Source organism: Nuphar pumila, chromosome 1 (assembly GCF_984573655.1).
Source record: "Nuphar pumila chromosome 1, dmNupPumi1.hap1.1, whole genome shotgun sequence".
NCBI lineage: Eukaryota > Viridiplantae > Streptophyta > Magnoliopsida > Nymphaeales > Nymphaeaceae > Nuphar > Nuphar pumila.
In genome coordinates, this window is record NC_143249.1 from 6,663,099 (window position 1) to 6,690,242 (window position 27,144).

The window sequence follows — 27,144 nt, forward strand, 5'->3', positions numbered from 1 at the left end:
TTATAAAGGTGTTTGATGATCTCAGGTAGCAAGGGTTCACTAATGTAGCATAAACCTCATGCCAAAATGCGATGTGCCATCAAATGCCAACTCGAATCTAAGATCCTGGCTTCTGTGGGACAAAAGGGAACCCAGCCTACAGTTGCCTTTATATACCATATTTGTGAAACTGACAACGTTGCAAGGAACGATGTGTCACCAGCACCAGCATTTTTTAATTTTCCAAAGCCACCAGCAGTAACTCAACCGAGAGGCCTCAGGTAGAAACCAGACGGACTGAACACATGGAAAACCAAACATTCTATTGAAATGAACCAAATCCCAACAAATGCCATTAATATTTATTACTCTCTCTCTCTCTCTCTCTCTCTCATGCACCAGCAGAACATGCCTGTTCCCCCTCCCCATCATGTGCATGTATTGGGGTAGCATTCCACACTTACGGAACAAAACCCATGCTGTTTCAACGGTCAAGCCTCAAGTCTCAAGCATATAAAAAACCAGGACTTTTTTTTTGCATATATTTTTTCATTTGAAAAAAAAAGAAAAACGAAAATCTGAAGCTTAGTAAATGGAAAAGCCAAAACATAACCTTAGACCAGAAAATTTCTTGAATTAAAAAGACAATGTCAAGATGGAAGGGGGGCCTCAACAAGATATCCTTGCCTGACATCCAACCGCACACCCTCCCCAAACAATACCTGGCAGCTCACAGGGCCAAGAAAACAATCATTACAGCCAAACAGCGATGCTCACACCAGCAAGCAGTGGTCTAGTAAGGAATTCATGCCCTACACTTCATCCCCGTAGCATAATCAAATTAGATTCCAACACAGACAAAAGCTTGAAAACATTTATCAGCAGCAGGAAAGAATTCGACATGCTGTGGAAGTTTTTCAAAGTATAAAATTTCCAAGTATGCAAGAACACAATATACAAAATGTCTAATCATTATCCAGTAGTTTAACCATCAAGATCACAAAGATGAAAGCAAGGACACGAGGAAAGCATAATAATAAAGTAGAATATGCAGACGAAGCCAACACAGCAAGGTTTACAAGAAGCAGTGAAAGAAAAAGAAAGAAATTAAAAGAACACTGACGACATGTGAAATTGCTGTGCCATATAACAAAGCTGATTGAGCAATGATGACTGAAAGATAGGTTGGGCTCAATACCTAGGATTTTTCTTTTTTGAAAGGCAAGCTGGGGTTAGGCAGACCCCTACCAGTTATACAACTATACCATTGGGTTTTGGACCTGCAACGTCTACGTGCACTAGCTGCTCTTAGCAGACAAAGAGAGCATGATAGGTTGGGCACAATACCTAGGATTGACAAATTGATAAAAAAGTACACATCAACACAACCATTCACATAGAAACCTTTTATTATGACAAGCACTAAACACAATAAACATCAGTTCCTCAAAAAGATTTACCCATAATTAGCAAAAATCTAGAGAGGATTTAACTAAAACTGCTTCCATGTGACAGATCACGAGCACCCAATTAGGTATCACCAATCAGATATCACCCAATGAGGCGTAACACCCAAGGTTGTATCTTATCGTTACCCGTATCGGTCGGAACCAAATTAAGACCGTATCATATCGTATCATAAAATATCATAAATTTTTAATATCTTTTTTCAAAAAATCCAAACAAAATAAAAAAATAAAAAAAAGTAGCAAAAATTCTAAAAAAATCATATCACATGAAACAATGATGAATTGTACAAAATACAATCGTAAAATCATATATGAAGCATTTATGTCTCTATGAGCTACATAAGACATCATCAAACATCAACTATCTCACAAGAACAATGCAAAATATTAAATATATTGCAATTAAGAACATGTCACAAGACTTGTACTTTCATATTACATAAACAAAAATATAATAACAGCAATTGCACTCGATTTTCACTCATTGCTTGAGTACTCCATTGCCAGGACGGATCATCTTATGTCATTTTTGTTGGAGTTTGAAGCTTGATTTCTACCTTGATATAAATCTTTAAATTTTCGCAGATCCAATTTATAAATTTGTAAGTTGGCTGGGGGTTGTAGGGGGCAGAAACCCCCCGAGGCAGAAATTTTTTTGAGTGTAGCTTTGTAATTTTACTTATAATAAAGATTTTTTACCTTAACCTATTTTCTTGAGTGAAAAATGGTGAAAATGCATTTTTGTTTTACCTTAACCAACTTTTTTGGGTGAAAAAATGATGGAAATACTTTTCTAGTGGCCTCTAGACAAATGGAGAAATCGGCCCTCAAAAGGTATTTAAAACCCAAAATGAAAAAAGCAACTTTCGGTCTTTTTAAAATGCTGTATGATACAAGTGTGTAGCGTACGATATACCTGATACAGGTACAATACACACTCGTATCGCGACACAAGTGTGCATCGTATCGCAAAACTCAAAAGTAACGATATGTATCATACGATACTTACAACAATGGTAACACCAACCATATACATATAATAAGTATGCCTCAACAAAATCATCCAAAACTTTTGCACATACAACAATGGTAACACCAACCAGATACATATAATAAGTATGCCCCAACAAAATCATCCAAAACTTTTGCACATGGATGTCCATACGTTAACATTATAGAAGTCCAAATAGAGCATAACCAATCAATACGCATTTTGAAAAAATAACCATTAAGATGGAGACCACAACTTTCAATTTCAAACATATCTCGAGATGACAATAAACCAGTTTCTAGGATGACATTGATTTTCTCAAGAGATGCACACCAAGCAATGCACATGGCAGCACAACTATTATAAACAAACAGGAATTCATCAAAAAAAAATTTGAGGAAAAGAGAAGGAACTCATCAATATATGAACTATGAAGAAATATTTGCAGTAGAACATTCATATCATACCAAAAATGACCATCTCATCTTTTGGAAGTCAATCCAGCCCCAGAAACCCTGAAAAAGAAAACCATATCAAGTTGATTGACCTGTGACTCAACCAAAAACATAAGGCCACCAACAATTTGGGATCTACAAAAAGGGAAAATGGAAATTCATACTATGCATAAATTTGTTTGAACTTTGAACCAAATGGGCACAAATAAGATTAAAATATATAGGACAGGGAGAAGTCGTTGCAAGACATACTACAATGCACGTTATGGAAAATGAAGCATCTCTTAAGATACCACAATGATTACCTTCCTAATTGTTTCACTCCAATATTTACACCACGCCTTTCATTAATTGGTGACTTGCTATGGAAAACATCGAAACTAGCTTTTTCTGAATTTTCTCTTTTACCAACATTTTCATGTAAAGAAGCTGTCTCATGGCTGACTTTCTTGGAATGACCATTTTGAGCCCGGACTTCCTTTCTGTTTCTTAAATTTTTTATATTTGGATGTACATTTCCTTGAAGCACATCAACATGAACACCATTAAGTTCCTGATTTTGTACTGCCCAAGGGTAAGAAGGATTAAGGCATGCTTCTGCACAATCACTTCGTCCTGCCTGTTCTATATATGAAATGTCATTGACAGATTTTGGAACAAAAGGTGAAACCTTCCTCATCCGTTGAACCTGGACAGCTGGAGTAATGGAAACAGTTGATAAACACGCTGAACCAGATGGTAAAGCTGCAGATGCTGCAGCAACTTTTGCAACAGCTGTGGAGGCTGATATAATTGATTGTGCTCCTTCCCGAAGATGAATAAAATCTCCTTCAATTACAAATAACTAATATTGCAAAAAACAAAGAAATGAAAAAATAAGCACTGCACATTTAAACAACATAAATCAAACCTAAATGGTATACTAACTGCATAAAACTTACTTGTGGATGACAAGCCACAAAATCATCAAGCTTTCCATATTTTTTCTTGTAATCATGCCAATGGAGAGGAGCAAGCATTTTCGCAAGACGATTTGGCAGCTACAAATAGTAATAAATAGGAGCAAACAAAGATTAATTATAAGAAATAAGAAACAGAAGTAACTTAAGAAGTAGGCAGTATGAAGGCTTACAGTTGTACTAATTAGGATGCGTCCACCAGCCCCAGCAGGAATAGCACGGACAATGCATGCCAATAGTGATCTTTCATCCAGAAGGGCAGGTTCCAAAACTTTTCCAGATATCAGAGAACCTGAAGGTGCACAAGGTGAAATTGATTCTTCAGATGAAATCAGATGGCTTCCATTGCTTTCCACGATGTTGTCATAACAAACAGGATGATCTGATGCACTGGAACGTGTCATAACTGAACCTGCCCATGGCTGCTCCACAGTTAAAACTTGCTCCCCTTTCACATGGTTAAGCCTGTCAAGAAGATTTGCAAAATGACCCTGTACAAGTGAGCGATTAGCTGGATTTCCTCCCACTGATGCATCTCCTTGCTGCAGAACTTTGTGCTTGGGAAAGGCCTAATCCCAATACAGAAAACAAGCAAAAGCCTTAAAACCAGAAAGAGAACAAAGAGAAAATAACCCACTCAAAATGATCAGCTACCTTTTCTTCCAAACTAACTGGTTCAGGTGAGTTCATACTCAAGTCATGAAAATGGGAGGCCTCCTGAATACACTGATTTGGTTCTCGGGATATCATATATTTGCTATTTGACTCCAAACCCTGATGTCCAGAACATCAGAGAATGATATCAATAATATTTTAAAAAAGCTAAAATTATACTAAAAAACCAACAAGTTGAACCTGTTCTTTGTCATCAGACCCAGAGACACCAAAAGCAGAAGCCTGGGGACCTTCCTGAGATGTTAAGTAATCAGCACTTTTAGCTTGTTTCTCCGCAGGAGACTCATACTCAAAATGAACTGCCAAAAACTGCTCTGTTTGGGAAGGAGGATGGTGTTGGTTCTGATTTGATGTATTAGAATTCTCTGGCACTGCCTGCAAAAAAGGTTAAAAGTAAAATATAAACAGTATGCTCTTAATAAACTAAAATATATATTATAAAAATCCTTGCAGAGTTACCTGTTGGTTCAGCGAATACTGGTTGGATTGGACAGAAGGCACAGGTTGGTAACTACCCATGTGAGACTGAGAAATATGAGAGTTTGGCACCATGTGTGGCATACCATGTTGGTGCATAAGATATGGATGCAGAGCAGTGACATGTCCAGGTGCAAGAAAATTATTCATACCAAGAACAGATGACGGAACTGTAACTCCAGGGGCATGGTCAATCTGCAGAAAAAGAATTAAAATAAAATAAAAACATGAAAGATATAAATCATACATTTTGCAACTGCAGAGATGAATCAACCAATTCATTAAAGTCTCTGCAAACATCCAAAGAGTCATAATGCATAACATAAACAAAAGTCGACAGAAAGCATCAAATTCCAGAAGCAAAAGCCAACACTAAAAGAAACAAAAATAGTAATTGCAACAAAAGTTTAAATGGCCTTACTGTGTAATAAAAAGATACAAGACAAGACACCATGCATCATAGTTAGCATTGCTACGAAGCAACAACAGAGCATTTTCGTCAGTACCTGGGATGGTCAAGGACAGTTTCATCATTTTATCTCCTAACATCACCTTTATGGCTTACTTGTTTATGTTTTATTTGCTGTTAGTTGTAATGTACTGTATTTGTCACGATGACTGCAATATATTGTTATGTACGTTCCCTTTTTGTAACTCGATTTACATGATATGCAAGCCATCTGGTGCTGATCTGTAGGTTTAGATCTCTTGATATATTGCAACCAGTTCATCTACTTCTAGTTGTTTCTTTCTTCTTCCTCTTTCTTGCATCTTTTCTTCCATTCCTTCTTCCTCTTGCACCTTTCCTTATTTTCTTTCTTCTCTGTTGTTCCCAATCTTCAATTTTCTTCCCTCCCTTTCTTCCTTTCTTAATTTTCTTCCTTCTTTCCTGTTAGTTTCTTCTTTATTTGTCTTTCTCTCCTTCTCATTTCCTCTCTTTCCTCCTCCTCGTGGGCCAGTAACTGTCTTGATGACAGCAGCCAATCGCCAGCTAACATCACCAGACGTAACAGGGGACTAATACATCCTAGTGAGCTTGATACAAAGAGTTACTTGAAGAAAAGCACTTTGCAACTACAAAGAATTGTGACCAATCCTGATAAAGGAAGTACGATTTACACCCTCATCCAAACTACATGGGGTTCAAGTCTCAAATCCAAGAGGGTAAAATCAAAATTCTTTCATTCTCTCAAGTAAACAAACAGGTGACTAATATGTATTTGCTTGCAGCCACAAGGAAAAGACTAGAATCAAACAGAGATGGACCTTGACTTTTCAGGACATCAAGGTAATATGTGATCCATATATTGGCACCAAACATGACACAATTCCTCCTGTGAAAATTGTGCATGTCATTAAGATCACTATAACAGAAAGAGAGGCTTAAAAGGACAAATCTCACAAATTTGACAAGATTAGCTCTATCTGTGAGGCAGATACATCAAGCTTCAGGGTCCTAAGAATATCATATTTTATTTTTATTGTCTCCAGGACACATGATGGCATTCTCATCTTCACAACTGCATTAAACGAAATGCCAGAATAACAATTAAACACTTCCAGAGGACAGTAACCTCAAGGAGAAGATTTTCTATTTAACCAGTTAGAAAAGGACAACTAAAATTTCTTGGTCCTGCCATCACAGAATGTGATTGCCAAAGATTTAAGAGTTGTGGCATCTTATCTGAGTGAAGTTGCAGCTTAATGAAGATCTTAGGGCCAAATTCACCTTTTCAGATAAGAGTATTGATCACAAAAAGAACAACATCAAAACAATAGAAACAAATAAATCTTACCAGCTTGGGTAAAAAAGCAAACATATTTACAATCAATAGCAAAATAAAAACCTCCTCTTCATAGCTCCTACCTTGGGTGACATATTGATGGCTGGAGCAAAAGGTGGTGAACTTTCTGTGTTCCCGTTTAGCAGGACAGTAGAATTAGAACTTGAACCCGCATCATCCTTCACATCAAATTGGTTTCCTTTTTTCTGTACATATTGAGAAGAATCTTTTTCATTAACTCTTGAAATTCTAACATCTTCACTAAAGATACCATTTCGTGCCTCCGTCAATTCAGCTTGAAGTTTCTGTATGGTCTGCATATGATGCCTCTCCATATCTGCCAACTAGCATCAAGAAAATTAACAGTCAAATGCTCTGAAGGAAATTTGAACTTAATATTTTGCCACCAAACCAATCAACAAACCGAAAAGAAGGAATACATCAGAACCAGAACTAGTTTGGGTGTGTGTGGAGGGTGCGAGTGTGTTAATGGAGAGAGATTTCAACCTGTCTTTGGCAACCTAACCAGAGCTGATTATATTGATCGATACGCTCTCGTAGTTCTGCCTGCAAAGAGTGATTGGCAGTTAACTGAAATGCATCCATTTCCTGAACCCTAGCTATCCACGCTTGTCTCTCTCTAAGCTGACCATCCTTGTACATGATAGTTTCTTGGGCAACCCTATGCTGCAGCAATGCCAACTTGTTAGATGAGTTTCATGCTCATCTTTAACAAAAGCAACAAAAACACTCAACACATAAAGCTGGCATGCCTGAGATATTAAACCAATAAACATTCAGCCATCATCGGCTAAAAGATGAGAATAAAGAAAATAAATAAAACAATGATGGAAAAATCATTCCTTCATAAACCACACCACGAAAAAACCATAATCTACACCATATATTCAATAAACTGAAAATTTTGGAAAGAAATTACAAAATCTGTATACCTATCAAAAAATAAAGAACTTTCCCAATGTTCTCAGAAACTTGGGTAAGAAGCAGCACTCACAAAGTATTGGCAAGAGAATATAAACAAAACAACATTGTGCCCTCAAATACACACTTACAATGACAACAATTTGGACAAAAATGTCAAACTTATAAATGCTTAAGCTATCTGCCAATGATTGGCTCTAAACAGAGACTATCATTGAAAAACTAGAATTAAACATGATATGAATTAAGAAACAGCATTAAAGGTTCAGACAGAAGATATTGTAAAGCAACATAAGCGAACCAAAAAATTATGTAGTAATGCTTAGTTCTATATATATATATATATATATATATATATATATATGTCACATGGGTGCGGGTGCGGGGGTGCGGCAATATATATATATATATATGACTTATAACCAGTGTGTTTGTTTGAAGACTTGTTACCCACGTTCTGCTTGTTGTGTACTTTGGCGCAACGGGACAAAATTGATGAACCGAAAGGATTGGCAATCTGATCGACTCAGCCTGTTGCGTTCTGCTGACTGTCATGATTCAATCATGTCTGAAACTCCCTGGTCTTCACAAAAAAAAATATAAGCGAAAGGTTTGATGTGGTTTGTTGGACAGAGAGTCTTCACGAGGCCTACGACTCCACCGCCATTGCCACGCCACTGCCTAGGGTTCTTCAAATTTCATTTTATATACAGCTGCACACAGATCGCCAGTCTGGACTCTGGATGACAGCTAAAAGAAATTTATTGGATTTGACATGTGAAAAAGAGAGGTCTACACCAGGCTACGGCTAGAGCACCCATCTCGTCAGGAGAAAAGTGAATACTAATAGCCACAAAGGCTACCACCACCATTATCATTTATTGTGGAGAGAGAAAATCCATGACGAAGAAAGATCTGGATGGTTGAAGGATAAAGACTTCAAAAGGCTCTTGAATTTTGGTTTTAATTTTTGAGGAAGATGGATTATCATTTCCAAGTTAACAGTATGTTTTCCAACGCTGCGAATTCATTGTTTGGAGGTAGGAATAACATGGGATGCCAAAAAAGCTCGTCAGATGTTGTGGACACAAGTGCCCCCTTTATAAAACAAGAGCAGCAGCAGCAGCAAGCAGGCATCGGCTGTTCCGTCCTTTCATTCTATCATCACTACCTGCAGGGATCCAGCAAGGGGTGGGGAGAGGTGAAGAATCTGGAAGTCCTCGTTAGGGAATAGGCAACTCTAAAGAGACCGAAGCTATCAATGTAATACCCACGATTTTTATCAGATAAATAAATTTAGATTTTAAGTCATTAAGGTGATACACGAATATTTTATTGTTTTAATTATTTATTCGTAATTGGATCTTGGATAACCTATTTGGATCCTTGAAGTAAATCAGATTTTAATGGGAAAATTTCTACAACACTTTAGTGGGAATTGGTATAGCTTAAGGCGATGTTCGGATCCACAATATTGCATTTGGATCTTCGATATCAGAATTTCAATATTAATCTGGATCCTTGTATTGAAACCATAAAGATCAATGTACATTTAGCTGAATCCATAATAATTCATTTGGATCCATAGTTCTAAATCAGAGTAGGATCAAAACTTTGGATTTCTGGATCCGAATTTTTTTAAAAGGATTGGCAAAGCACAATGGATCTTGGATCCATATTAATTTATGTTAATTTTGGATAACGTAAATGGATCTATATTAACCTATGAAAGACCCACAAGATCGTATCGAAGAATAAACCAAATGTATTAAGAAAATAATATTTTAAAACTTGTAATATTTTGAATCCTTAGACAGATCCAAATTGCCCAACTGAGTGGTTTCATTAAAGATTTGGGTTGCGGGTCTCAATGGTGGCCAAACCGAAACCGTACCCAATTGGGGTGTAATATATATATATATATATATATATATATAAATAAATAAAAATAAGATAATAATAATAATACTAAGTATAAATAAAAATATATGGATCCGTAGTTGGATCCATATGGGTCCAAATATCGGACCCAAACCATCGATGGGCCGTAGATCCAAACCGTGGCGAGATCGCGGGTCATGGATCCAGTTGATCCATGCCTCGCACCACACAGTGCATTAAGTAAAAAGAAAGAAAGAAAAAACGAAGTTAAGTATGAGGGCACTATACAGGCCCGATAAAATGAGTGTTAGGGTTCAGAACCCTAACACAGGCCAAATCATAAGAGGAGGAGGAGGGGGCAATGCGCAGCCACCATGTGAAGGGGAGGACAGCGGATCCCCTTCCGATTTTCGTGGCACCCTTCCATATCTCGCCTCCTTCCTCTCCCATTTAGTCGAACCCCTCTTCCATCCCTCTCTCGCTATCTATTTTCTCTCTCTCGCTCCTCTCTACCTCCCGCACTCTTCCTCCCTGCAACATTCTCCCCTGTTCGAGCTCGGGTAACATCGCCGCCACCTTCGCTTCTCCTTTTTCCGGCAGCACCACCCAACAACGACCCTCCTCTCGTTCCATTCCATTCTCACATTCGTCTGTGAGCAGGAGTTCGGCTGCACCCAGTTTCACGGCAAAACGAGAGGGGAAATCAGCAAACAAGGTAGGTTTTACTGTGATTTCACATATCTACTGAGTTTTCAAGCATGCTTTGGATTTGCCGTAACTCCTAACTCGAAAAATTGGGGTTTTGGGTTTGCCGTGAATTCCCAAATAAAAAATTTGGGATTTAGGGTAGGGTTTACTACTATTGTTGAGGGTGTATTTTGTTTCAAGTTGTGATGGTTTGTAATACACCCAAATCGAAAAGATTTTAAAGTTTTGGAGGGGTTTTCGTGTGGATTGCAACTACGGGCCTTTTCATGTAAGGCAAATTAGTCAATACCCCTTTGTATGACTGATCAACATGGGATCAGGCAGAGTGAACACGGGTTTGAGAGTTATGCCTTGGATATTTCATGTAGAACATTAAGCATAAAGCGTTTTATTGCGAAAGGGGCCTGCTGAGAACATGTTTTAAATCCAGATCTGGGATATTTTTTTGAATCGTGTATATATTTATATATATTTAAGGGTACATATATTGTAAGAGGCGCAGTGGGAGGAGAGTTGATTTGTATTTGATAATTTTCTTTTCTATTATGAACTCCAAAAAGAAAAAAAATAATGCATTTTTACCATGTTAATTGATATCGAACGTTGCATTGCTGGTTACCGATTTTTCTTGTAGCATGTCATATATGAGTTTCGTTTTCTTGAACATGTGTTATACAACAACAACAACAACTATGCCTTCATCCCAAAACAATTGGGGTCAGCGATATGAACCAAAAAAGAAATTCATTTTGGGTCTTCCACATGAATCCTTTTTCTCCAATCATTTCTATCCAATGCCATGTTCTCGGTGAGGTTCAAAGCATTCATATCCTTTCCTATCATCTCCATCCAAGTCTTCCTAGGCCTACCCCGACCTCTTTTAACTAATATATTTTCCCATTTCTCCAACCTTCTAACTGGAGCATCATTAGGCCTTCGCCGAATATGTCCAAACCACCGTAAACGATTCTCTCGCATCTTATTTTCAATGGGTGCAACACCTACCTTCTTACGTATCTCCTCGTTCCGCATCTTATCTTTTATTGTATTTCCGCACATCCATCTAGCATCCGCATCTCAGCTACACTCATTTTTTGAATATGATGTCTCTTGGCAGCCCAACATTCCGTACCATATAGTAAAGCGGGTCTAATAGTCGTCCTATAAAACTTTCCCTTCAACCGCAATGGCATTCTACGATCGCACAGCACTCCAGTTGCACTTTTCCATTTCATCCACCCAACCTTTATCCTATGATTTACATCTCCATCAATTTCTCCATACTTTTGAATGATGGATCCCAAATATTTGAAATAATCATTCACCGGTATTTCTTGCTCACCAAGCTTCACTACACTCCCATCACTACTTCGTTGCTTACTAAACCGACATTCCATATATTCAGTCTTACTCTTACTCAACTTAAAACCTCTAGCTTCCAATGTCTGTCTCCATAATTCTAACTTAGCATTAACCCCAGCTCTAGACTCATCAATCAAAACAATATCATCAGCAAACAACATACACCACGGTACATTTTCTTGAATTGATCTCGTAAGCTCATCCATCACTATCGCAAATAGGAAAGGGCTTAAAGCAGATCCTTGATGTAACCCAACCGTTATCGGAAAATTGGTTGTCACCCCTCTACAAGTGCGGACATTGGTTACTACTCCTTCATACATATCTTTAATTATACTAATGTACTTGAGAGAAACACCTTTCTTCATCATTGTCCACCAGAGAACGTCCCTAGGTACTCTATCGTAAGCCTTCTCTAAATCAATAAAAACCATATGCAAATCTTTGTTCCTCTCTCTATATCTTTCAATAAGTTGTCTAAAAAGATGTATAGCTTCCATAGTTGATCTTCCAGGCATAAAACCAAACTGATTCTCCGATATCATGACAACCTTCCTCAACCTAGACTCAATCACCCTCTCCCAAAGTTTCATAGTATGACTCATGAGTTTTATACCACGATAGTTTGTGCAATCTTGTATATCACCCTTATTCTTATATAAAGGCACCAAAGTACTCTTCCTCCACTCATTAGGCATCTTATTTGTTCGCCAAATCAAGTTAAAAAGATTTGTCAACCATTCTAAACCTTTCTCTCCCAAGCATTTCCAAGCCTCGATAGGTATACCATCTGGGCCAACTGCCCTTCTTGAACATGTGTTATGTTGAGATTAAATTGTTTAGTTGTAATTTTCTTTAAAGGGATATGCAATGTCATAAATCAGTGGAGTATGTAAACAGTTAGATTTGTTTCAAGTGTGTAAGCATAAACTGTTAGGTTGGAAAGATTTTTATGTTTTAGGAGTATCTGTGAGAGTTGCCTCAGAAATTATACTTTGAACTTAAGCTCTGCACTTCTTGTCAACATATAACTTGTATAGAAGTGGCGTTGAACATTTGATGGAAGTGGGCTGAAGATAGTAAACAGAAAGTGAAAATTTACTTTGTAATTCTGTCAAGAATTTCTGTTAGATGCATATATTAACTTTCGTCACGGACTTCAATATAAGTTTGAGTAATAGTTTAATAGTCAAGTAGGTATATTTTCCTTTGTGATGTGTCAGTCGAGAGGTCTAACTGAACTGACAAGGCACCCTTGGACATATGAAACCTCATATGAGTCACCACGATGGATGTTCTGTAATCCGTGTATAAATATCAAATTCTGTTTGTAATATTAATTCCTGTAAGAAGGAACACCTCTGTCTTACTGGTGAAGAACATGTTAGATATCCATTTGGTGACAACAAGATTCATTTACTTAATGTTGGAAGTGTTAAGTATCTCACGTGTCCAGCCGTTATATATGTCCAGGTTTGTATTCTGCAGTCGCACACACTCAGCTTCTGACACATTTTGTTGCACCTGTCATCGCACACCCACAGATGTAAACATGTATTTCTATGGTGATCCTAACTGTGAATAAAACAAGTCTTTAATATAGTCTTCGGCACAAACTTTGAGAGCCCAACAGCCGCCGACCCTTTTGCTGGATGTATATGCGCGCTACCCTGGTAGCTAAATGTGGGTGATATTAGATACCTGAAAAAAAAACAGTGTTTTTAATTGCCATTAAGAATTGTAATTCGTTATGAGACTGTAGGTGGGCTTTCTACGTGTAGTTGGATATATGTGATGCGACCTATTTGTGAAACACTATGTTTTACACTTTAGTAATAAATCGAATTGTAACTTGATATAGAAATGGGTGTATGTGCAATTTGGTTTTATCTGAATTTTTTTTCATATAAACTGCTGATATTCAAATCTGGAAATGTCTGAGTTTTGACTGCTTTCTGTAGAAGAGCTATGAGACATATTAATGAAATGTCATTTATTGAAATTGTTTGTTGCATGCAGTCAAGTTATGTGAATTGCTTTCCCCTGTCCACTGAGAATTCAAAATGAATGATAGGGAGTTTGGGAATCTTGCCTAACTGGGCAATATGGATTGGGTACCTGATGCAGGTACTTTGGTTAATGAACGTGTACTCAATGTCAATAACATTGGTGAGAAAATTAAAGGTTAATTTTTGTGAGCCTGACTGGTTGAAAGATATCGAGGCATTTGTGTCTGATTGGTTTAAAAGTACCAAAGCATTTAGAATAATGATCATAATACTGATAAGAAACTTAAATTTAATTCATGTTGCCCGACTGGTTTAAAGGCACCGGGGCATTCGTGCTTGACTGGTTTAAAGGCACCGGAGCACTTTGAGTGGGTTATGCAATCAATACGACAAAGGATGAGAACTATTCTATACCCCTTGGTAAAATAACTAAGGTTGAGAATTCTACTGCTATGATAGTAGAAAGAAGGTGGGGAAATGCCCCATACTTCGGGAAAATAATTAAATGAAAAGATTAACCCACTCAGATTCGGGCTTACCTTGGAGAGGGTAGGTGGTACAAAACTCTGGGGACATGTGTTTAGTTTCGAGCGTAAAGCGACTCGTTGGTCCCAGTCCTCAGAGTTGGGGGACCCGGACTACCAAATGTGTCCTAGGTGGTAGCTCTATGTTCTTCTGCAGAAGTTAGGGATGCATCCTGTTTTGGTTTTGGCCCTTGGGAGTTTCTCTCGGTCACTGGCCGCTCCCTTGGGATTTTAGTCATTGTTAGAATGTTCGGGTTAATAAAACAACTTTGAATAAGATACCCCTGAACGTTCTCTTCTGTGGTGGTTGTCTCGGCCGGTGTGTACCCGCGGGATAAGATAAGATAATATAAACACTATTTAGAACAATTAGGTATCACAGTGAGTGGAGTTACTAGAGAAACATTTCTATATTCTTTCAGTATGTGTTATATTCTGAACTCGTGATGAAAACAGATCCTGAAACGTGTAGATATGAGATAATTGAATTCATATTGTGGTTGTTACATGACTGTTATGCATGTTGTTGTTGTACAATCCGCTTTATTTGCTTATGTATATGTCTGTTCGTTGTTGCATAGTCTGCTTCACTTACTTTTAAGCATTCAATGGAATCGGTGGCCATGATTTATTTAAATGCTGCAAATGATGTTACCCTATCATGAAATGAATTCTGTACTCCAACAATGGTTAATTTGGTCTTGGTAGTGTTCATATATTCTAGCTAGAAACTTAAATTAACAATATACAGTAGTTTAGTAATGTTCATATTCTCATGCTATGTTTTATTGTCCGTAATTAAACAAATCCTTTGCATACTTGTTACTTAGTATATTTGCCAAATTTACAGTAATTCCTACTTAGACGTGGTAGTCTAATTCAGATCAATTTACTATTTTTCAGGTAAAGAATATGGTTTATGAGCGGCTGCGGGATGAGGCATCGGATCGAGATTTTTGGATTTATTGTTCCAGGGATCGTTTGGATTTATTGAAATTTTTAACTGTTCATATAATTTATAACTCTAATGTTAATTTTCATTGATATTGAAATAAAATAAATATGTTGGGTTTTCTCTCCACCGTAATGTCTCGAAATGCTTAACCCTATTTTATTTCTTGTTTCCGCTGTTATAAAAAAAGAAAAAAAAATCTTAAAATTTTGGGTTAAAATTTCGGGGCGTTACAATCAAGGCCAAAATCAAAATCAAAATCCAGCAAGGGGTGGGTCCCGCTGCGTGGTCAGCTGTCAGCAGAATTTTTTTTTAAAATTCCGCAGCCCATTTCATAGGGCAATTTTTTTTTAAAAAAACAAAAATAAAAAAATGGACCAAAATGACCCTAGGTGCGGTCAACGCACCCAGGGTCGGGTTGACCGCACCTACATCGCGTCGACGCGGGTGCGGCACTTGTCTGGCCGAATCCCTGTGACATATATATATATATATAGCATGTGCATGCATACATGTGAGCACAGACACATTGGCATGAATAATCAGATGATGGATCAATGACAATGACACAGACACGCAAGGAAGAAACAAACTATGGCCCACCATCATTTTGAACCATTTCAAGCCTTGTTGCTCATTAAACCCATGAAGCCATAACAAGTGAACAGAACAGCAAACTCGAACAAAACCAACACTCATTTTGCAATAAAAACAAAATGAACAAGTAGCAAGATCTGCATAGATATGAGGGACGCTATGTCACAGGGACTCTTCAACCAGGTACCGCACCCGCATCGCACCCGCACCCGATGCGATCAACCTGACCCTGGGTGCAGTCAACGTACCCAAGGTCATTTATGTCCAACTTTTGGACTTTATATATATATATATATATATATATATATATATATATATATATATATATATATATTTGCCGCGCCCCCGCACCCAAGTTTTTTGAAAGTGCCGCACCCGCACCCATGTGACATAGGAGGGACGTAGTATATCCAGCCAGAAAAACTGAACTGGGAGGATATCATCAGGACTATGACATAACACTAAAAACCATAATGCAAAGGTAGTTAACAAAGTCGAGAAAGATCTGAAAGAACTGCCAAAGGAATGGAGCTGCAAAGGAAAGGGTTAGCTGGGAGATCATCATTATTACCTGATTCTCTACTTTAATTTACTACAACCTAAGTCACAAGGATTCGGCAAACCAGGTGCCGCACCCGCTTCGACGCGGGTGCGAGTGCGCGTGTGGCACCCGGTGTGGTCAATCCGACCCTGGGTCATTTTGGTCAGATTTTCGGACTTCAAAAAAATGCCCGATCAAAAGGGCTGCGAAGAGAGAATTAGGGCAAATTTTTTTTGCCCTAATCCTTCCTTCCTCTCCTCCCGACTTCGAAGCCGAACCCCGATGTCGATCTCTCCGTCGACGACAACCTCCGCCGGACCTTTCCTCTCCTCTCCTCTCCTGTGCTCCTCAGCTCTCTCGCTCACCTCCTCTCCTCCCGACGTCTCTCAAGGGAGCCCGACACCACCTCCTCATCTCCCTCATCGCAGACCTTCGGCGATCGCCGACGTCAATGCCACCCGCAACCCCAACGATGGTCGGAGCTCGCAAGTACGCTCCTCCTCTTCCTCCACTTCTCCCTCTGTCTTCTCCTTCCTCCATGTCCCTGTGTTCTTCGGCAGGAGGCCGGTGGCCCTTGCCGCGCCTTCCTCCCTCTCTGTTTGCGGGATGGGGTCCGGCAGGTGGCCGGTGGCCCCCGCCGCCCTCCCCCTCTACTTTGGGGCCTACCTGAGGGTCGACAGGTGGCCGGCGGCTCCTACCGCCCCTCCCTCCCACCTCTCTGTGCTATTGAAGGGTCGGCAACCCTGTCGTGCCCCTCCCCCTCTCTGTCGCCTGAGTCCTATCTGGCAGGGGCTTCACCCCTGTCGCTCAAAGTTTCGGTAGGAAGGGCGAAGCCCTGCCTCCCTCCATCTCCTCAGGCAGGGGCTTGCCCCTGCCGATCGCCATTTTCCTGGTAGGGGTTTTTGCCCCTGCCGATTGTTTTTTCGGCAGGGGCAGGACCCCTATCGATGAGCTTTCTCTGGCAGGAGCTTTGCCCATATCGTCGGTCATTTCTCCGGCAAGGGCGAGGCCCTTGCCGACAGTCCTCTTTCGGCAAGGGCCTTGCCCCTGCCGGCAATCTTTTTGGCAAGGGGGCTTGTTATTCTCCAGCAAGGGCAAAGCCCTGTCGAATGTCGATATTTCCCGACATGGGCCTTGCCCTACCGACTGTCATTCCGGCTTTTGGATCACCGAAAGCCATGTCCATTACTTCATCGTCATATACATTGTAGGATATACTTTTGGTAAGTAATTTAGTTCTTTTCTGCTTTACTTATTTGATTGATATTTAGGTTGATTTAATTGCGGTGTTAGTTTTTGTGATGTAGAATAAAAATGTAGAATTGTTAATTTGATATATTGCATGCATGATGAATGATATTATGACAATGTTAACTGTTAAAACTTCAAAATTATATATATATATATATATATATATAATTTTTTACATTTTTGCCCCGCCGCACCCCCACACCCAAGGTTTTTTAAAGTGCCGTATCCCCGCACTCGCACCCATGTGACATAGACTACAACAGCCTGAAAATGGCAACACAAGCTGGTTGTCAATTGCTGGACTTGGTCAGGTCATGACCAATCCTACCCTGACCTTAAGAGATGGTTTTGAATTTGGGTTTGGGATCGAATCATGTCGGATCAACCAAGAATCTACCATTCCAAATCCAAAAATTGTATCTTGAAATGGATTCACAAGTGTGTGATTGTAAATCTAACTTCGGTCCTCATATCATCTGACCCAATGCAAAGTTATGATCATATCTAAAAGAGGTATATTAACTTGAAACACAAAATAAAAACATTAGCCAAATGGTTTTGGCCAGTTTTCCTTGTTCAACTGTAGCTGTCAGCAAACACAGCATATTATAGATGAATCCAGTCAGGTTGGATGCCCAAACCTTTTTGACTTGTAACAACCACATTGGATCTTGATGAAAACTGAAACTTGAATCCAAGTATGATTGGTTTAAAACCATATCAATCCTGCTCATGGTCACATCCGAATCTAGAAAGGTAAATCTGATAAAGAAGATGTTGCTTAGGCTGGAACCTGACCTGCGTCCAACTCACTAGCCAGCCTTTCATGGGTTTTGTATATGTATCTCGTGATGTGCATGATCCATGATTTGGATAGACAAGCATATACGTGTTTATGTTTATACACATTTATTTGTTGAATAATGTTGCAATAAACAGAACAAAAACTAAATTATAGCTTTGATTTTCGACAAATGTGCGTATTTAAGCATGTACATATGTTGCCAAATAATCCTATCCCAACAACCAAGAATTCTGCATGCCTCATAACCTAGAACCAAGTAAGTCATGCACTGAAACCCACAACCTGCATCTGTGGTGACCAAGGCAGGACAGGTGAAGTGAATAAGAAGAGGTGCAACATACTAGAATATAATGATGGAACAGCAAAACAACAAAGTGCTGGTGAGACAAAGACTTAGGCATTGCAAACTTTCGTGGGAATAAAAAGTAGATTAGCATACTTCTAGTAACATAGGAAGGCTACTCAATTGGAGCAGTTATTATGCCCTCAGCCTCCTCAGGTCTACTGAAGTGGGATAAGGACACCATAAGTAAAAACCTGTTCTTTAACTTTTTGACGGACAAAGAATTGTGCCTAGAGATACCAAATTTATCAAGATACACAAGCATTAAAAACTTGTTCTTTTAACTTTTTTTCAAATTGGTTATTTGATATGAACTCACCTGTTTGGAAATTGATTTTCGCAAGTATTTATTGCCTTCTTATGGCATTGATTTTGTCCAATACAGAATTATATATGATGCATCATCTCTCTTGGCCTCGTTGTTGGGTAAGGTTAACAGTTGAGGTGAGTTATGTGTGTACCTCATGTCATCGTATCAATCTAGATTCCCAAGGGTTATGAATGATGTATTGTCACTTGTCTTTGATCTGATTGATTATTGGTTGGCCTTTGAACTCATTATTATTGGTATTCCGATTTAACCGTTGAGGTGAGTTATGTGTGCACCTCAAATCATCTTATCAATTTGTAATTATCAAAATGTATGAGCGTCGTGTTGATACCAGTCTTGGATCTGATTGATAGTTGATTGGCCTCTGAATCCATATACGCTTTTGTTAATTCAGAGATGTGTGTTGGGGTGAGTTGTGTGCACCTCATTTTATGTCAGTTTAGATTGTCAACTTATGGTTTGGCTCTACCCGACAGTTGTTTGATCAATGGATCTGAGTGTGTTATATGACCATTGTTACCAGTCTTGAATCTGATTGATAGTTGATTGGCCTCTAAATCCATACATGCTTTTGTTGATTTAGAGATGTTTTTTGGACTGAGTTGTGTGCACCTCATTTTATGTCAGTTTAGATTGTCAACTTATGGTTTGGCTCTAACTTATAGTTGTTTGATTAATGGATCTAAGTGTGGTGTATCACTCATTTGTTGTATGACCATTGTTATTGTGGATGCTTATAACTATGTTTATCTGTGATAGCTATCTGTTTTTGAAACCATGGTGCTTTGAAGATGGTTAAAATTAATAATTTTATTGATAACCTTAGTGTGTTTTCATTACAAGCTCTTTTACCTTTAGTGTTTCGTCCTATTATGCCTTTCATCTAAGTGTCACTATATGTAAACAAGAGATGTATATTCACACCTTCGTGTGTGATTTTAGCCCATTGTTGGCATTATACTCTTGATCTAGTCACTGATACACTTGATTTTTTAGTGTCATTATATGTAGACAAGAGATGTTTATTCACACCTTCGTGTGTGATTTTAACCCATCGTTGGCATTATACACTTGATCTAGTCGCTGATACACTTAATTTTTTAGTATCATTATATGTAAACAAAAGATATTTATTCACACCTTGTGTGTGATTTTAGCCCTTCGTTGGCATTATGCACTTGTTCTAGTCGTTGATACCAGAGTTACCAGTCGAGGAAGCGGGAGCGGGAAGCGATACGGGAAGCGGGAGCGAGAAGCGAGGCACTTTCAAAAATTTAGAAAGCGGGGAAGTGTGGTACCACTTAGAAGAAAATTCTGAACCGTTTCAGAAGCGACCTAGGAAGCGAACCGGAAGCGAGGGGGAAGCGGAAAAAATGAAAAAAATGGGGCAGCGTGGGGGAAACGCGTTTCCCATAAATGGGAAGTGTGTTTCCCATAAATGGAAAGCGCGCTTCCCAAAAAAGGGAGACGCTTCCCCTCATGCTTCGGAAGCGCGACGTTTCGCGCTTCCGAAGCGCGCTTCTCCTTTTACCTAGGCGCTTCTGGTAACTCTGGTTGATACATTTGTTTTTAAGTGTCATTATATGTAGACAAGAAATGTTTATACATGCCTTCATGTGTGTCTTTGGCCCTTTAGTAGCACGGTGATTATGCTCTTATTCTAGTCACTGATACAATTGGTGTTTGAGGTTTGGAATCCTAAGAGATGATTGCTTGTGGTGGTCAAACTATTGTTTTAATTTGCAAAATTCATTCATTATGATGTATGAGATTTTTTAATCTCTTCATAATTTTTCTAAACTCATTTGCTCTTTTATGAAAAATGGTTATTGAAATATTTTCATGCATTTTGCATTATGCTTTAGTTGTATGAGTTATTCCATGATTGATTGTGTTGCATAATTTGTATAAGTTTATGTTTTTTCAAGCATATATTCATTAAAGAATATATTTTTTACTTGTTTGTGTTGCCCTTCGTTGGCTCTTTGTGTTGTCCCATAGTGGACTTGTGTTTTTGCACTTTTGTGTTTATATTATGCGTACCCTTGTATTGTCCACTCTTGGATTTGTATGAGCTTTTTCGCTTTGTTTTTGTAATTTCGCACACTCCATTACATGCTTTTCTAAGCATTTCATTACTATGCTCATAGTGGCTATTATGTGCATCTGATTGCTCTTCAGAATGATCTCACTTTGTATTACTTTTTTGTAAAGCTAGTGCTTGTACACTCCTACTGTATTTGCGTAGATCCTCATTGGGATCCCTTTTTTCGCTTGTTTTCTAAGCATATGTTATTGCTTAAAATTGGTCCATAAGTGTTTTTTTTTTGCTAATATTGTTTCTAAAATGAAATTGATCTAATGTGTATTTGATTTTTCTTAAATCTTTGATTGAGTAATTGAAATCATTTTTTATCTTCCGCCGTGTAAAAATGATTTGCTATTTAAATATCTTTGTGAGTTAATTCTTCGTGATATTGATAATGTTGAAAATTCATGACTGATATGTAGTAATATGCTTTTTGTGAGACATATATGTGTGCATGATTTTCATGAATGATTAAAGTGATAAATGCCTATCGTGTTTGAAATTAATGTTTTTTTCAAAAATTAATTCATCCTCTAAATGCTTTTGAAAAATTGTTAAATTGACTTATTTTCTATATATTATATCTTTGTGTGTTTGGCCATCCTCTCTCTATAATATATATATATAGTTATCTCTTGTTAGATTGTTCTTGTTTTGCTCTCTTTACAGGTTCTTCAAATATTTGCGATATTGATGATTCTAAAGACATTTCGAGCGTATTGAGAATTGATGATTTTGATTGTAATGGAGCATATGATTGAGCACCCTCTAAAGAAGCACCAAGTGGAAGAAATTGCTAAAGTCTATGAAAACATTTTATGTAATGGGTTTCTCATTTTGTAATTGCAAACTTAAAATGAGACACTAAGTTTGAGGGAGGGTATTAAGATGGATGTATTCTTTTGTGTGTGTGTGTATATATATATATATAGTCAACATTGGTTGACTTCTAGCCGATGGAGAAGGTGTCCAACGGCTAGGACCCTCTCCAACGACTAGAAGGAGCTCTCTCTTCTCCTTTTGCTCTCTTCTCCCCTCTATAAATAAGTGTGTGTGTGTGTGTGTGCATATGTGAGGTCTGTATGGGTAGTTTTTAGTGTATTGAGTGTTTTGAGTGATTTTAGTGAGGCACTTTGTAATTTTGCATTTCTTTTGTATTATTCGAATTTCATTCTTAATAAAATTATTTATTTTTTAAGTCTTGTGTTCCATTGTTATTGCTATGATGAATATGTATTCAAATACATTGTATTTGTTGGTTCTTCATCCATTCCAGAGCGCATCAGGATTCACGTCATTCTCATGACATAAACAACTCAAAGTATGGAATGAAGCACAAGCTGCACAACATTACACTTTGTTAATCTTATTTTCAATGTTTATCATTTCTAAATGAGATGAAGTTTCTGAAATTGAAGAACCGAATAATGGAAACTGTAATGTTAGTTAAGAATATCCATCCTAGGAAGGTAAATAGTAAGACCTGTTCCTCCAGCTCAAGAAATTGTCTTTCCTTTTCTTGAATATGTGCTTTGAGTTCATGTATCTGTGCAAGGTGTTGGGCTCGTTCGGCATCAGAATTATCGCGCTCCCTCCTGTAATGATAAAAAAATAGTCAACATCAAGTGCACAGATTTTGGAAAAGATAGACCCTTATTCCAAGGTAATAAACTTATCAGTAGAAGTACTGGTGTTTCTCTAGGCACTAATACAGTGATCAATAAGTCGAAGCACGTCGCTATGATAACAGACACTTCACTAATGGAACACATTATAGGATTTGCAGATACAGAAAAATAATACACAACGATGACGATGATGACAATAACAATATGGTGTTGATCCACAATAATTCACACATCATGAAACAAAAGAAAGCCCTCCATGGAGCTAATATGCATACCTAAAGGTGGCCAACTCTTTTTTTTGTTCTCTAAGAAGGTCTTCCTTGGCCCATGCCTAAAAGAATAAAAACACATTAGGCAGAAAAGGTATGAAAATTCAATACAGAAGTAACTGGCATAAAAAAATGGTAGACAATGATCTTGAACAAACTTTTTCATTGTCAAGTTTAATTGCACGAAGTTCTCTGTCCTTATCTTCCATCTTCTTCTCCAAGTCACGGATGCAATCTTCGCTTTCCTGGAGTTGCTTCTTTTAAATTTAGAACACTTCAAGTTAATAGAACATTCTTTAAAAACATAAACAAAGCAATACACTGTCTTCAGCACACAACAAAGTCATGAAGGTACCAAAAATTTTAGCAGCACATTACAGATGTATTGTGCAAAAGGAAATGCAACAGGCACATTCTAATTTGTTTGTTGAAGATAGGTGCAGAACCTTCAATCAGATTAATGAAATTTGTCATAAAGACGGTGGCAAGAGATTGATTTTTAATAGCAAATAGTTTCATGTAAATGGAATTCTGAACTTTTTCTAAGTAGAAGCTTATTCTGTAATTATTTGTTGAATTCCCTTACCTAACTATTAAGCAGTTTTCTGGATGGGACCAAAAAAATTAAAGTTTACATGCATACATGCATAAGAAGAGGACCAGCCCAGACATGATTCATGTGCTTCTAGATTGTGTTCCAGGAATTAACATGTGGTCTATGTCACATGGGTACATGCACTGAGCATACAACACGGTGTAGACACCTAATTTTCTTCCCATTTTTCTCCAAAACCTAAACCCAGGCTTTGGGATGGCAGGTCATGAGTAGCCATCCCCATGCGGGATGGCCCCTGTGTATGGCCATCCCATTTGGGGATGACACCATGCTCGGCCGTCCCTATCCATGATGACCCCCCCCCTCTTAGCTTGTACCCAGGGATGGCCACGCCCGGTGCCGTCCCACCTATGGGACGGCTGTCAGCTCTGTCATCCTGCACCTCGAGTAGAGGATCATCTAATCTCATTCCAACCCCCCAACCCCCCTCCTGCGCGGTTTTCAGGAGGCGAGGACTCTTTCATACTGGTTTTATCCCCATTTGGGATAGACTTAGACCCATTTGGGTTGGATCTGGATCTAGAAAGACCCGGTGTCACATATCCCACTCGAAAAACTATAAATAGGGGCCTCCGTCCAGAGCCTGATCATCTGGAATTCCCCAATCTGAGCCCTAACCCTAGAGAGAATGAGCTACAGCCTCCTTACACCCTCTTCTCTCGAGCTGTCCTACCTATGTCGAAGTACTGTCGGAGCTGCAATCATTTTCATCCCTACACAGGAGCGTCGTCAGGATAAATGAACCTAAAGGCTGAACGAACCCTCGAGTTCAAAAAATGTGATTTTCAAATCGATTGTTCGTTCTTTTATTTTGTTTTTTATTATTTTAAATAACGGATACTAATATACTTTGATCTTTATTGCATATTCAAGCATCTCAATGGTGCAATTCGAGCTACAGAGATCAGAGAACTTGCCAGGATCCAACCTTCCCGTCAGGCGAAGGACGATCGAGGCTCATATACGGTGTTCCCACATTTCTAAAAAGAATTTCAGCGAATCCAGGTAAGTCCCCTCTTCCCCCATTCAAAATTTTTTTATAAACACACGGCAACCTCAAAAAACGAATGTATGGGCGCATATATATATATATATATATATATATATATATATATATATATATATATATATATATATATATATATATATATATATATATATATATAATGTTTTGAGTTTGGATTGGATAAAATCCATATCAATTGAAAAATAAAAAAACTTTTTTTATTTTTAAAGTAAAAAAAAGGCGGTAAAGGGGCAAGCCCCCTTTCTCATCCCTCTTTGCAAAAGGAAAAGAAGAGGGTATTTATGAGAATCTACTTGCCTCCTCCACCCCGCATAAATGAAAAAGGAAAGAGGGAGGGCAGGGAGGTCTCAAAAGTATTCATCTTTCCTAAAAACAGAAAGTGATGGTGTATTTTCAAGAATTCCCTGCCACTCACAAATGAAAAAGAAAGGGTTGGGGGAAAGGGTCTCTCTCTCTCTCTCTCTCTCTCTCTCTCTCTCTCTCTCTCTCTCTCTCTCTCTCTCTCTCTCTCTCTCTCTCTCTGTGTGTGTGTGTGTGTTAGAATGGAAGACGAACAGGCTACCAGATACCAATCAGCTGAACTGCGGATTTCCCTAACACCTGTTATCAAGTTCACCTGTGTGAGTGCATGTGTAAGCTAGCTTGTTAGCCATAAAGGATTCGTACAAAAATAGCAACTAAAGTGACAGGGTCAGGTTTTAAACTTCGTTTGCTGGTTAATTATCAATGAAATTTTTTTATTAACACGTTATTCTCATCCATAAGAAAACTTGCTACATATTGAAGTAATGACTGCTTATTTAAAAGATATACACAATAAAAAAATATGAGACAAACATGAAAAAAAGGAACACACCTTTAATTTAGCACAGGCTTCAGCATGCTCCTTGAGTTGTGTCTCAAAATTTTCCCTCATTTCCATAATCTCGGTCCTAGCAATAATCCGGGCTCTAAGTTCAATCTCCATCTGCTGCAGTTCTTCTCTCTGTCTGGTGACGTCCTGCAGTCTATGTTGCAATGGGTCATCACTAACCCCGTTATCTATAGTAATCGAACAAAAATCAACATCCAGAGGCATGGTTCCTTGCTGCACCTTGCATGATACAATGTCGTGAAAAATCAACCATATCAGCTAGAATGAATGGGAGAAAGGGTTTCCAAGTTAGAAAGCTCCAAAATCAAACAAGCCAGTGTTGCATTTTATATCAGATGACATACATATCAGAAGAAATGCTGTTTGGGAAAACGGTTTCCATGTTAGAAAGCTCCAAAATCAAGCAAACCAGTATTACATTTTCTATCAGACGACATATCCAGCTATTGAAATAAAGGTTTCTTCAATGTCTATATTAGTCGAAGTTCATGCTTTTTTCGATCCAAATGACAACCAATTTAAAAAAAAAACAAAGAAATCGCAAAAAACAGTAAATAGGGGGGAAATTCTGATTGGTTCACCATTGAAAAAACAGGGACGTAAAGAAGTTGTCAACACAACGTTTTGAACGAAGTTGAGAGAGCATGCAACTGATTACCTACAGAAAATGCGAAAGCCAAAGTAGATTCAAGGGCAACAAAATGAACCTCATAAATCGTTTTCTCATCCGATTGGCTCAACTTGGGCCGTTCCAACTCCTGACCGAAAGAATGAATAGCAAAAATCAACCCAAAAGTTGAAAAGGAAAAGAAAAGTACACAAGCGAGAAGAAGTACTTCCGAGCACATCCAACCAACAAAAAAAAGAAGACCGAACAAAGAAAACCACCAAACGCAACACATCCAAACTCTTTCCCCATCTACCTGGCTACCAGAATCAAGGAGCGGGTACTCGTTCCCAGCCTTCCACTCCTTCCTTGAAGACTGCGATGACGACGTAACCGGCAACGATGAGCCATGCCCGGCCGACGCCGCTAATCCGCCCCCATCCTCCATGCGAACTCACCACCTCAACCCCGCCGTGGGGACACCAAGATTCAGCGGCGAATCCCCAAATCCACCAATCCCACCTCGAACTAAAAGAACAACCGATGCATCACCAAAACACTTCTCCCGAATCACATTCTGACCCAGAAACGAGGCGCCGCCCCAAACCCCTCCGCCACTGAACCAGCAAACCCTAGAAAACCAAGCGCCCCCTATTCGACACCAACTGAACCATCACCGATCGAGAAGCAGAAATAAAAAACCGGCCACCGTTTGCGATTGAATAAAAACTTTAAAGAGAGAGATTCGATGAATGGAAATTAAGAAATTTTGCGGGAAAAATAAATAACAGAAATTTTCGCCCCAAGAACTAACCTTCGCAGAAGATCAATCGTTGCCTTTCTGGATCGTGAAATCGTGAAAAATGATTCGAAAAAAAAAATAAAATATTCAACACAAATGCAAGAAAATACTTGTCGAGGAAGAAAGGAATTCTTGATTTCGGAATTCGGAAAAATCGTGAACCCAAAAAAACGCCTTCGTACGCAATTAGCGGAAAG

General features: G+C 38.5%; 1 protein-coding gene across 6 annotated transcripts; it reads right to left on the reverse strand.

Moving 5' to 3' along the window:
* Positions 1-493: 493 nt before the first annotated feature.
* On the reverse strand, positions 494-27,144 carry LOC149847821 (uncharacterized). 6 transcript variants are annotated; one of them, XM_090002814.1, is made up of 17 exons: positions 26,960-27,144; positions 26,462-26,796; positions 26,246-26,296; positions 25,521-25,757; positions 23,180-23,278; positions 23,028-23,083; positions 22,608-22,719; positions 7,297-7,476; positions 6,873-7,133; positions 4,988-5,200; positions 4,709-4,903; positions 4,508-4,627; positions 4,027-4,422; positions 3,836-3,934; positions 3,200-3,738; positions 2,907-2,954; positions 494-796 (listed from the first exon to the last, which is right to left on the reverse strand). In XM_090002814.1, exons 2-16 carry the CDS (start codon positions 26,591-26,593, stop codon positions 2,921-2,923), a joined length of 2,724 nt encoding a protein of 907 aa, XP_089858940.1. In that variant the 5' UTR covers positions 26,594-26,796; positions 26,960-27,144; the 3' UTR covers positions 494-796; positions 2,907-2,920. The 6 variants fall into 6 exon arrangements, with proteins under 6 accessions (XP_089858940.1, XP_089859011.1, XP_089858862.1 ...); XM_090002885.1 differs by having other exon boundaries at positions 494-791; positions 26,462-26,810; XM_090002736.1 differs by having other exon boundaries at positions 26,462-26,810.